The following is a 14,099-nucleotide window of genomic DNA, read 5'->3' on the forward strand; positions in this document are numbered from 1 at the left end:
TTCCTTCTGACACTCAGGACCCTCAGCTGTAGGTCTGTTGGAGATTGCTTGAGGTCCACTCCAGACCCTGTTTGCCTGGGTATCAGCAGCAGAGGTTGCAGAAGATAGAATATTGCTGAACAGCGAGTGTACCTGTCTGATTCTTACTTTGGAAGCTTCCTCTCAGGGGTGTACTCCACCCTGTGAGGTGTGGGGTGTCAGACTGCCCTGGTGGGGGATGTCTCCCAGTTAGGCTACTCAGGGGTCAGGGACCCGCTTGAGCAGGCAGTCTGTCCCTTCTCAGATCTCAACCTCCGTGTTGGGAGATCCACTGCTCTCTTCAAAGCTGTCAGACAGAGTCGTTTGCGTCTGCAGAGGTTCTGCTGCTTTTTTGTTGTTGTTGTTTATTTGTGCCCTTTCCCCAGAGGTGGAGTCTACAGAGACAGGCAGGTTTCCTTGAGCTGCTGTGAGCTCCACCCAGTTCGAGCTTCCCAGCGGCTTTGTTTACCTACTTAAGCCTCAGCAATGGTGGGCGCCCCTCCTGCAGCCTTGCTGCTGCCTCGCGGTTAGATCACAGACTGCTGTGTTAGCAATGAGGGAGGCTCCATGGGCGTGGGACCCTCCGGGCCAGGTGTGGGATATATTCTCTTGGTGTGCCCGTTTGCTTAAAGCGCAGTATTGGGGTGGGAGTTACCCTGATTTTCCAGGTGTTGTGTGTCTCAGTTCCCCTGGCTAGGAAATGGGATTCCCTTCCCCATTGCGCTTCCCAGGTGAGGCGATGCCTCGCCCTGCTTCAGCTCTCACTGGTCGGGCTGCAGCAGCTGACCAGCACCGATTGTCCGGCACTCCCTAGTGAGATGACCCCAGTACCTCAGTTGAAAATGCAGAAATCACCGGTCTTCTGTGTTGCTCGCGCTGGGAGTTGGAGACTGGAGCTGTTCCTATTCGGCCATCTTGCTCCACCCCCCGCATTTTCCAGTATCTTTATAGCAATGCCCCCAACTCCTGGTACCAATTTACTGTATTAGTCTATCCTCCCACTGCTATAAGGTAATATCTGAGACTGGGGAATTTATAAAAAAAGAGATTTAATTCGCTCACAGTTCCACATAGCTGGGGAGGCCTCAGGAAACTTACGATCATGGCAGAAGGTGAGGCAGGTACATCTTACATGGTGGCAAGCAAGAGAGAAGCAGCAAGAAACACTGCTTATAAAACCATGAGTTCTCATGAGAACTCACTCACTAACATGAGAACAGCATGGAGGAAACCCCATGATCCAATCCTCTCCTACCTGGTCCCTCCCTTGACATGTGGGAATTATGGGGATTACATTTCAGTATGAGATTTGGGTGGGAACACAGAGCCAAACCATATCATAAGGGAAGAAACTAATACTTACAACGGGTAAGTAGATGGAGTTCAAAGTCACCCAGGGAGTAAATTGTGAAGCTAGGATTCAAACAGACCAAGACTCCAGAGCTTGTAGATTTTACTGCCATAGTCAAAATGACTTATGTAAGGACAGAGTACATTGAAATAATTACCTAGGAACAGACACTGGGAATATATGACTCCTCTATTTGACTAGACTAGGAATTTTCAATGATTTCCTATTGACTTTCACAATGTAAAAATTTAAAAATTTTATGTTCTTTTCATGCCATACTTGTATATTATTTTAAAGTTTGGTGCTCATTAACTTTCCCATCCACATGTACTCCAGATCATAAAAACAACAAAAATACTAAATAACCCCACGTCTTTCAAAAAAAAAAATGACTTTTCACTATGTCACCTTAGATTAAAATAGTATGTTCTTACTTTGCTAAGGTATTGTGTAAGAATCAACATTATCTCACTGGATCCTCATAATAATCGTCTAATTTACAAGATGAATAAAAAAAAGCTCAGAATATTTAAGTAAATTCCCCAAGCTGACATAGCTAGCAAATGGCAAAGCTAGGTTTTCAACCATCTCTGCTTGACTCTAAACTATTCTCCTACACTATTTCCTTTAGAACCATGCCAACTATGGGATCATTTTACATTCTTCACAGGCATCATCTCATCAAGACAGGGCCTTGGGATTTATATAAACATTAGCCTACTATGAGCAAATAACATGTTAACTGTCTCCAAAGAGATTAAAGAATGGGACATACAAAGATGGAACAACAAAAATTCAAGTGATAAACTGTATCAGGGTGACAAAGAATAACATCAATAATTTTTATTTCTATTATATTTTACAACATTGTAAACTTTCTGACCTTCCGACAGAAGTAAGAAGTAAGTTTATTTAACAGCCCTTGAGTAAACTGCATAAGCAATCTGACCCCCATCAGTAAATGTGCAGGGCCATTCTGAAGACGGAATGAGTTCATGCAAGAAGATGCCCAGTAGAGCACCCAGGCAGGACAGGCACAGTGTAGGTGCTCAACTCATGCCAAGATCTGTCACTTTACAGCTGCTCATGCCTAGCACAGAGAACGGCACACAGGGTCCTTTTAAAATGTCTGAGAGGCATGTGCTATGATCTCAGTCTTCTCTTAGGATTCACCTTTCCTACAATTGCCTATTTTCTGAACTCAGCTCTGAAATGAGCTATTCTCTGTTTCACTCTTTTTCACATTATCCAAAATAATTCAATGTCCACCTTTTCCTTTGGGAAAATCGAAGGTTGACATGGCTACCTTTTGAACTCAAGCTGTAAAAGATCCCTTTTTGTGTTCAAAAGTTTTACTGATTTTGAAAGGTCTTATTGATAAAAACACAGAGAAACTCAGGGGAAAAGGACAAAGAGAAAAAAGAAGAAAGAGAAAGAATAAAGAAGCCAGAAAAGAAAGAGAAGGAAGAGAGCCCAAGAGGAGCAGAGAGAGAGGCAATAGGCTACTGAATGCATAATTGCCAGCAGTCTTAGAAACTAGCTCATGTAACAATCATACAGCATTATTTTTTAAAAACCAAGGGGAAAATATTTACAAAAACCCCAAAAGATATATGCTCTTTGTTAAGTGCTGCAAAATGACAATGTATTCAATTCATTAATTCATGAATTAGTCTGTGTGATATTTACTTCTGGCGCCATTAGCATTCCTGAGCTAAATATTTAAAAGAACAGAAAGGAAATTTAAGAACTAAAGACAGAAGAATATATTCTTTTTGTTGTTTTTGTTACTCTATTTTTGGCTATATATGTATGGTTTTAGTTATTTATTTAGGGCTTTTAATGAAATGAGTGACATGAAACCATCCAACTCCCTCTTGAAGACCTCTGTCTCCAAGGTATGTATGAAAGTCACACAAATTTTAGTAGAATAATTTATAATCCTTTGGGTATATACCCAGTAATGGGATGGCTGGGTCATATGGTACATCTAGTTCTAGATCCTTGAGGAATCGCCATACTCTTTTCCATAATGGTTGAACTAGTTTACAATCCCACCAACAGTGGAAAAGTGTTCCTATTTCTCCACATCCTCTCCAACACCTGTTGTTTCCTGATTTTTTAATGATTGCCATTCTAACTGGTGTGAGATGGTATCTCATTGTGGTTTTGATTTGCATTTTTCTGATGGCCAGTGATGATGAGCATTTTTTCATGTGTCTGTTGGCTGTATGAATGTCTTCTTTTGAGAAATGTCTGTTCATATCCTTTGCCCACTTTTTGATGGGGTTGTTTGTTTTTTTCTTGTATATTTGTTTGAGTTCTTTGTAGATTCTGGATATTAGCCCTTTGTCAGATGAGTAGGTTGCAAAAATTTTCTCCCATTCTGTAGGTTGCCTGTTCACTCTGATGGTAGTTTCTTTTGCTGTGCAGAAGCTCTTTAGTTTAATTAGATCCCATTTGTCAATTTTGGCTTTTGCTGCCGTTGCTTTTGGTGTTTTAGACATGAAGTCCTTGCCCATGCCTATGTCCTGAATGGTACTACCTAGATTTTCTTCTAGGGTTTTTATGGTATTAGGTCTAACATTTAAGTCTCTATCCCAGAAGATTTATGGTGGTAGATCTTACACTCAGGCCTTGAAATCATCCTGAATTAGTTTAATTTTGCTGTATGGAGTGATTTATATAGAATTGATCCAGCATCATTGTTAAAAAGACTTTTCTTTCCCTATGGATTTAATTTAGCATCTGGTTGTCTTTATATAGGTATATCTATATCTGGACTTTCTAACTGGATCTACCAATCTACTTGTCATTTCTTATACCAGTACTACAGACTAAGTAGCTTTATAGTAGTTCTTAAAGGTAGGTAATATATGCATTATAACTGTTCATTTTTAAAAATATTATATATAGTAGATTATTTGCATTTCCTTTTTAATTTTAGGATCAGCTCATATATTTCTTCAAAAGAAAAGGCATTTTGATTCAGATTTAGCTGAATCTGTGGATATCTGACTGCTTTTAATATTTATTATGTATCTTTTGCTTTCAGCAATTTTATAATGTCATTCTTCAGCATATTTTTTCTAACTCTGCTGCTTAGGTTTTATAGGACTTCTTAAATCTCTACCTTGAATTTTTAAAGTAGTTAACAAACATTTCAGTTACACTGTTCTCAACTCTGCCTTCCACCCAATTTACTCTTTCCTCAGCTTAGGAGTTCAATTACATACTACTTGACATTTGTGCTACATTCTAAGTTTCCATTATGTTATTCTCCATATGTTCCATCCTTTTGAAGCTCCTTGCTTCTGTCTGTATATTTTATTTGACCTTACTTTCAATTTATTTACTTTTTAAAATTTTGTATAATCTGGTGATTAAACTCAATCATTCAGTTTATTAAGACCTCAACCACTGAGATCTTAATTTGAGTTATTTCACGTGTATGTTTAATAATTGTGAATTTTAAAATTTTCCAGTTCTCTGTTAAATTTCCCATTGTGTCACTTAACTTATGAATACATTAATTAAAATTATTTTCAAATCATGAAAAAAAAAGAAAGTCACACAAATTTTAAATAATTTAAAACAAAGTTATGTAGAAAACTCATGTAAATTTTAATCATTTTTCTAATTGTGCTTATAAATAAGTTTCAAAAGCAGATATGTTACAATAAACACATATTCAGAGTAAATTAGGCCTTAATTATGTTTAGCAAATTTTATGTCCTCATTAAAAAGAGAATCGCAACAATAAACATGACTTACCACCAGAATTAACTCGGCCACAATTGTCTACTCTTCCCAAACATTCTTTGTGCGCTCTCGCTCCACACTTAAAACATAAATAGCCTTGATAAAATGTTCCCCTGAAAGGTGAAATAAGACAGTGGTATATTAAATGGTACAAAATTCTGCCCATATGAAATTAGTGCAAGAAGGCGAAAAAGAGTATTAACAGTGCTCTTCAAGGTACTCCCTCAGTAGAGGGAGAGGAGCTTGCCAGAGCTTCTGAAAGGACTGTCCAGGCAGAAAGCCTGGCAAAGATTTGTGGGATCCAGACTGCTAAGGCAAAATCCCCACTTTCGAACCTATTGGCTGGAAGGTTAGAAAAGTCTGAAACACTTAACAATTATAGCAGTTGCTTTAAACTGAAAACCAAGACTGAGCAGGCTTACCTCAGGAGCATCTGGCAGACTTTGCAGGATGTGACTCGAGTGAAGGTGTGCATCTTGAAGTCGTGGAAATTGGAGTCTGCATAGTCTGGCCTTATGTTAGACCTATAAAAAGGAAAAAAATAACTTTCTATAGAAAGTTTCACAACAAAGCTGCAATTTAGTCATCTAAACCCTAAATTCATCAAAATGACATCAGGTAGAGAACTGGTTCAAGCAAAATGACTATTAAATGTGCAATATTTTCTAAGCCAAAAGTATGCTATGCATTAAAATATGTACCAAATTCTGGTTGTGTGGAACAAGCAACCTGGAAGGGCATAGCAACCTAATCCTCCTCAGAATTGAGCATTCTCAGAGAACTTTAAAAAATGGCCACATAGGTCAACCTGCCTGGGTGGAAAAAAAAACCCCACTGGATACTCATGCTATCTGATAGTTCCTTGTCTGTAGCCTTGCAACTGAAATATAAACTAGCAGGTGAGGGTAGGAGGGAGAAGAGGGTCATCTCTAAATAGATCTGTGGACAACATAATGGTCCATAACAAGGAATACAGTAATTTTATAGAAAGTTTGAAAATAGAGCATTAGGGTGATCATTAAAAAATTCTTAATATTTCACTTTACTCACAATCTAAGTAATAATGAAACAAAATAATTTTACCATTTATTTTGTATTTTATGTATATTATATATACAAAAGTTATTTTGCACACCACAAACTAATAATCTTTGTATATTTTCTCTGTGCCAGATACTGTGACAACCATATGACATCCATTACTTCATTTAATCTTCACACCAATCCTAACTGCCTGGCAAGAATAATTATCACTAGCTTACTCTAAAGTAAAGCTTACCCTTAAAGAAAATGGCATGACTGGGAACTCTAACTCAGGTCTTTGCTCTTGGCCACTGAAACTATAGCTCAAGGAGGAGATCAGCAATGTTCATATTAACATAATCAAATTTTTGTGCTTAGCAGGTATTTTGAAAACATTTAACTTTTTTTTTTCAAACATTATTCTTGGCTTAGCTATTTAGGTTGCTGCAAAAGTAACTGAGGTTTTTGCTATTATTTTCAATGGCAAAAGAAGGCAGAAAAATTAGACTAGGATAAGTTAAAGATGGATACAAATCAGGGGTACACCTAGAAAGCTAAAATGATATGCTCCAAGACATTACATGCAATTTGAGAGATTGTAGGAAAAGCTTGAGATACTGATGAGCCAGCATTTCCCCTTTTATAGAATACAGCAACTCTCAACCACACAGAACCCTGGTGAAATGAAGCATAACACAGGCAGGCGACCAGGCATCAATCTCTGAGGTATCAGGAGAGGCCTTATAAAAAAACATTCGCAAAGGCAATTGGAGTAGCAGGCAGTGATGCGGAAGTGTCAGAGAGGTCAGCCTTCCAATCCATCTGCTGAATATGAGCGTGCTAAAAATGAAATCAAATATTAGTGCCATCTGGGATTTCTCTGCTCTGTGCTTCTGGTGACCTCACTTTTTCGGAAAATGTTCCACTGCATGCTGAGAATTATGGACATTTCCATAGAGGCATTTTTGTGTTACTGATTAAAAATTACAGAGCTTTTCTACAGAAAAGGAGACACAGAGAAAATATAAGGATCTAGAAACAAAACTTTCTTCACATTGTTCGGAAAATATTTGATTCTTGAGTCCATAAAGCCATGCATTGAAAACTCCATCAAAACTTGTTTCCTTAGTCAGGAACGGCTGTTGGTTCATTTGTTTCTGAGCATCAAGGTGATAGGGTCATAGATGATTTGTCAAATAAGTTTGAGTCCTGGCAACTCAAAAAATTCATCAACCTAGAGTTTTCAAACATGAGTTTCAGGCAGAAACGCATGTAAATAAGTTCCAAACAGGTAAGAAGTTAATTTCAAACATCTGCCTCGGACACAGACGGAACATCCACATGCACACACACAAACGTGCCGGAGTTGTGTTTGGACCACTGGTATTTAAAACTTTCACAAACTAAGAATAAGCTGAACTTTCAGAAAACAGACAACTGAAAGGGGGAATCACAAAGCCACTAAGACGTTTTACAAAAAAATTATGATGAAAAAGGTTCTGAAAATATTGTTGACAGTAGCTGCCCTATGGGAATAAAGACTTAAAGTTGTAGGTAAAAGAGTAGAAAGAAACTATTAGAATTATTTGAAAACTATAATGGTATATTATTTTTAAAATCTAGAATCAAACCCTAAAGAATAGATGTTAATTCTATGACCCCGAAACTGCTGCTGAGGCAGTCAGTACTGAATAAAAAGCATAGGTAAGGACAGGAATCTGAAACTAGACCACTTGGGCCTACATCCTAACTTGCAAATCAGTAGCAGCGTGATCTTAGGCAAGTCAGTGAGTATAAAACAGGAATACTAATAAAGCCAAACTCATCAAGTGATATATGTAACGTGCTTAAAACACTGCCTGACCCATATTTGGTGTTCAATCAATGTTGGCTACAATTTATGACGTGCTGATTCCAAATCCATATAACAGTGTGATCATGATAGTGCTTTGTGAGTGGTAAAGAGTCCCTTTTTAGGTCTGTGTCCAAGTCCCCAGAGGACACCCATTCTTCTGAGAATCTCCAGCACAATGACTTATATGCTCAGTGTCCTTGGGACTAGGAATCCATACATAGTTATTTAAGTGTAATAAGAAGATTACTCAAGAGATGACATGTATAAAAAACTCCGTGTATGAAACTGTGATCTCTTCAGTTTGCACTGGTATGGCTTCACTGTACATACCAAGTCCAAACTGAGGAGATCACACATAGTCCATGGCCTGCGGGGGTGCCGAAACCAAAGATAGTAAGCTGGCTGGATGAGAAGGGTTGGGAAGGTAGATTGCATCAGAAGAGGACAGAAATGTTAGGATTATGGATTTGGAGAAACAAAACATTAAAATGGTCAAGAGGCATTTATTTCAAATCTCTAATGTACCAGGTACATCACTAGGCTCTTCGTATACTTTTTCACATTTACTTCTCAGAACAAATCTACAAGGCAGTCATTCATCCATTTCATAAGTATTTATTGAGTAACTACCATATGCACAGGCCCTTGGGCAGGAACAGAAAGAAGCCTCCTTCAGCTGGAGCCAAATGAGCAAAGAGATGAGATAGGTTGGCAGGGGCCAAGGAAAGAAGTGAGATTTTATACAGGATTGACATCACATTTAACTGAGGAAGAACAAAAAAATGTTCTGCTGCTACCACATAGAGATTTCCTTATAGAAAGACAAGCGTGGATATAGGAGGACCAATCACGAGGTTGGGTTGTCTATAGATGGGTGCTGAGTGTCAAACAGATTAGTTAATTGCTCAGTTATGCTGATATACATAAAGAATTCCATTTTAGTAATCTGCCTTAACATATGACCATTTACTTTTGTGAATGTCAATGTAATCTTGTAGATTAATCAAATGCTCCCATTTCTTTTGCGTCACATAGAACTCATGAATATAACTAATCAGGCAATCAAATATTTATAGGGCAAGGAATGTTGACACACTTAGGGCTTCATATAGCTTTACATGTTGTCCTTAGAAGTTCTCTTCCTCTTACCTGGCTCCATCACAGGCCCTAAGTTGAACACTCCACTTTCCCCCTAGCCTGGACCTCTTTGTTCTCCAGATATGCATTCCCAACTGCTCCTCAGGCATCTCAAATGCAGCACATTTAAAACTCAATTTCCATGCATTTCCTGACATATCTGATTCATTTACTCCATCTTCCAACCTGGGAACTTCAAAATCACAATGAATTTTTCCCTCTCCCTCACACCCTCTACATATTCACTTTCTCTTAACCTTTCCTCTGATTCAATTTTTCCTTCCCTGAAATTATGACCAATTTCGGTCAATTCAGGCTTAAAAATACCTCCTCAAAAACTCAGGTTCCATACAAACACATATACACACCTGTACACCACCCTCCACACACACACCCACACACACCCTATCCTATTGGTTTTGTTTCTCTAAAGAATCCTAATACAGACACACTGGAAAATAATGTTAGATAGGTTTACTGGGGGCAGTTACCAGAGAAGGAGATGGAAGCAATGCTGAAATTCAGATACGTCAGCCTCCATAACACTTTATGCAACATCTGATGCCCAGTTAAGTAGACCTCCTAGGCTTTCAGTAACTTTGTACTGCCCTAAAAGTAGCATTAAAAGTACTTGTAAGTCCGCCTCCCCACTGACCTATGTGGAGGGTGCATCTTCTCCTTTTTTCAGTCTCCCCTTTATAATCATCAAACATTCTAACAGGAAAATTAATGCTAGATATTCATAGCTGATAGAAATCAGAAAAATATGCTTTCACTGTAGCATTTTCTTCATTTGTTTTCAAAAGCTGCCTTTTGCCACATTATCAGAAAGATGGAAGAATTAAGGCCGGGCGCGGTGGCTCAAGCCTGTAATCCCAGCACTTTGGGAGGCCCAGACGGGCGGATCACAAGGTCAGGAGATCGAGACCATCCTGGCTAACACGGTGAAACCCCGTCTCTACTAAAAGATACAAAAAACTAGCCGGGCGAGGTGGCGGGCGCCTGTAGTCCTAGCTACTCTGGAGGCTGAGGCAGGAGAATGGCGTAAACCCGGGAGGCGGAACTTGCAGTGAGCTGAGATCTGGCCACTGCACTCCAGCCTGGGCGACAGAGCGAGACTCCGTCTCAAAAAAAAAAAAAAAAAAAAAAAAAAGAAAGATGGAAGAATTAAAGAAAAGATAGAGACATTTTACTAAGCCAAAAAAAAAAATCTTATGTGAAAGAACACTGAAGAAAAACATGATTCACTAAATTTCAATTAAATCTCAGAATTTATGTTTACTTACATATATCCTCTCTTTATTGTGAGAAAATATTTAACCTCCGATAGGGTTTGGCTGTGTCCCCACCCAAATCTTACCTTGAATTATAGTTTTAATAATCCTCACGTGTTGTGGGAGGGATCAAGTGGAGATAATTGAATCATGGGGGTGGTTTCCCCCATCCTGTTCTCATGATACTGAGTTATTTCTCATGGGATCTGATGGTTTTACAAGAGGCTTCCTCCTTCACTGGGCACTCATTCTTCTCCTTCCTGCCGCCATGTGAGAAAGGACGTGTTTGTCTCCCCTTCTACCATGACTATAAGTTTCCTGAGGCCTCCCCAGCCATGCTGAACTGTGAGCCAATTAACTCTTTTTTTAATAAACTACCCAGTCTCAGGTATGTCTTTATTAGCAGTGTGAGAATAGACTAATACAATATTTTTACAAAAAACTGTAATCATACTCATAGATATATTTCAGTAGTATGATAGTGTAGTAATACCATTAAAATAATAATACATATTTTTACAACATACATGCTTAAAATGAACTGTAAATTTTAAAATCCCTATATCATTTCAGTAATATAGTTAGAGAATAAAGGAAGCAAATCCTAGCAAGATGAAATCATCTGTAATGATCATGACCAATTACAGAAGAAATAAGATGAGAACCAATTTATGACTTCATGCTGTCTCATGCTCTGTCAGTATTAACAATCAAGTATTACCAGTATGGACATTATGGCAATTATGTAGTATATGTAAAATGGTTTATTTCATCATATTACATTGAAAGTAAAAGTAAGAGAGCTGGAAGCAAATGTCAGTGCTTCAGAAAAAACTGTCTGAATGCAACAGGCTTTTTTGTACCAAGAACACATAGATTTATAAAAATGTATTCACACACATAGCTCTATGTGTGTTGCTAAAATACAAAAAATATACATTTTGGCAAACAGATACCAAATACAGATTACTTATTTAAGAACGTCCTTTAGAAACATGCTAAACAATCTTATTTTTATGTATTATTATTAATACATACAATTATTTTTTCTCCATGATACAAGTTGGATCTCTTCTTGCATCCTTCTATTAACCTCTACTATTTAAGTGGCAATAAATTACAATAAGTATACTACTTAAGTTAATTTTATTTTCCATAGCAAGATTTTAAAATCATTTAAAATAATATGGATAGTTTATCATCAGGATAGTTAGCTATATCATGACTCTTTTAAATAAGGCTTTTAAAAATGTGTAACAATTTATCACATTAATAAAGAAACAAAAAAATTGGGTTGTCTCAACACATATCAAAAAAGACTTAGTAAAATGTATTGTGCGCTTCTAATGAAACTAAATAAACTAGACATTGTTTCTTACTATGATAAAGAATATCAAACTAAAGATAATAAAAAACATATCTAATATAAAACACTATCACAATTATATTGAAAATAAAGTTTCTGAAGTCAACTATATTTTTCAATATTGTTCTGGAAGATCTAATCACTGTAATATGACAAGAAAAATGAACGTGAATGATAAACGTTGTAAAAAAGAAGTACACACAATTTTCATTTGGAGATGACAATATTGGGACTATTGGGAAAAACTAAGAGAAGATATTTAAAAGTGATAAAACTAATGAGAGATGAGGACATCAAGTGGCACCTGAAGAGATCTGTGTGTGAGTTTCTAATGCTCTCTAGCAAAGAAATGCAGTGATGTGTGTAGCATCTCTGTCTGAAAAAACCTCTTGAGACTCCGACTTCAAAGATTTTGGAGGGACTGGTCACACAGACACACTCTGCCTACATACTCAGACGTAATCTTTAAAAAAGTCCCAGAAGGAAGTGAGTGTTCACTATAAATCACATTTTTTTAAAGTCTAGGCAGATTGGCACAATGAAATTCAGTACCCTTGGTACACCAAATAACCTTATCACTTAGTACCACAGGGAACATTCCAAAGTCAAGTTCTCAGATGACAGCCAAGGACAAGCCAACCCTGCAAGCAAATCCTTCTAAAGATAGCAAATTCAAGCCTGCTATGTTAACAAGTTTCTGCATGAAAATGTCTAAGAAAAATCCTAACATGAAATGTTTAGGTTCTATATAAATAAAGTTTTTAAATTAACTGAGAGAAATAAACACATTCAATAAATTAAAAGCCACATAGCAAGCTACTAATAAGAAAATGGAATATTATATTATAAACACACAACCTCTCTCCAATTTACAAATTTAAAACAACTCCTTTCCTGCAAACCAACACACAAACATACTCTCTCTCTTTCACACACACACACTTATAAATATACAATGAGATTTTTTGAACTTGACAAATGATTATAAAATATAACTGGAAGATAAATGTGTGAGAATAGTTGGGAAATGTTTTAAACTGTGTGAATTAGTATAGAGCAAGCTTGTCCAGCCCATGGCCTGCAGGCCTACATGTAGCCCAACACAAATTTGTAAACTCTCTTAAAACATTATGAGATTGAGATTTTTTGTGTGATTTTTTAAGCTCATCAGCTATCGTTATTGTTAGTGTATTTTATATGTGGCCCAATACAATACTTCTTCCAACGTCGCCCAGAGAAGCCAAAAGATTGGACACACCTGTTGTAGAGAGTATATGGGAAGTCACTATAACCTAAGAAATACTAAAATGTTTTTAAAAGTATAGTTATTAAATTTGTATGGGACTGATAGCAAAACAGATCAATATAGCAAAACAGACAGATTAATATAAAATGTAAAAGTGTTGAAGGGGACCAAATATGTGCAAGGACTTGGTATGTGATTTTTGTGGCACTTTATTAGTCTATTCAAAAAAACAAATACTCATTTTAAAAAACTTAGTAATTATCTAATATGTGCCATGCAGTGGGATATGATGATGAACAAAAATAAGTAAAGTCCCTGACTAATGTTGGGTTGTAGGGTGGAAGCAGGGAGAAGAACATTTAAATAATTCCACAAACAATCGCGAAACTGCAGCTATGACAAGTGCTACAAAGAAAGATCATGTTAGGAAAACTTGAAACATAGAATACGACCTTGTCAGTGTATTACCACACAAGGATTTTCCACAGAAATAGGTAGAAAGCAAGAGGAAGGATGTCGGGACAGAGGAAAAACAGCAGGTTTAAATATAACTTAAAAGTACGTGTCCAGCTTTCTAAAAAGGTTAAGAAAGCTAGATTTCTACCACATTTTTATAACAATATAAAGTTTAGATGAAGATTTATACTCTCTATTTGGAAAACATATATTACATGCCTATGATGTGCCATGAATACAGCCAATGACAAGGAGTAAGATCAACAAAACTGCTGCTTTCATGAGACTTATATTCTGTATTTAAATGTAAAATTTAGATAGGAACCTGATATTTATTTTAAACAAAAAACAAAAATACAAGTATTTGGAGAAAATATTGATAACTACTTACATAATCTTTAAAGGAAATAAAAGCAAACAAAAGATGGCTGGCCTCATTTTCACTTAGAAAAACAAATCCAAAGTTTTATTTAAATAAAAAAAAAACCATAAAAAGTTAGAGAAAGCAGAAAAATGTTTAGAATATGTATGGTAAAAGATTAATCTCTTTGCAATACACAGTGCTATTGAAAGTCCACAAGAAAAAAATGAACATCCCAATTGGAAAAACA

At 36.8% G+C, this 14,099-nt stretch overlaps 1 protein-coding gene across 5 annotated transcripts in view; it reads right to left on the reverse strand.

Moving 5' to 3' along the window:
• Positions 1-14,099, reverse strand: part of VAV3 (vav guanine nucleotide exchange factor 3) — a 448,149-nt gene that overhangs the window by 139,129 nt on the left and 294,921 nt on the right. For all 5 annotated transcript variants that reach the window (XM_030935746.1, XM_030935747.1, XM_030935748.1 and 2 more), the window contains 2 exons: positions 5,554-5,655; positions 5,144-5,244 (listed from right to left, as the gene is read on the reverse strand). In XM_030935746.1, coding sequence (XP_030791606.1) covers positions 5,144-5,244; positions 5,554-5,655 — 203 coding nt within the window. The remainder of the gene's footprint in view (positions 1-5,143; positions 5,245-5,553; positions 5,656-14,099) is intronic.

The sequence above is a fragment of the Rhinopithecus roxellana genome, chromosome 8 (assembly GCF_007565055.1).
Source record: "Rhinopithecus roxellana isolate Shanxi Qingling chromosome 8, ASM756505v1, whole genome shotgun sequence".
In the NCBI taxonomy this organism is placed as follows: domain Eukaryota; kingdom Metazoa; phylum Chordata; class Mammalia; order Primates; family Cercopithecidae; genus Rhinopithecus; species Rhinopithecus roxellana.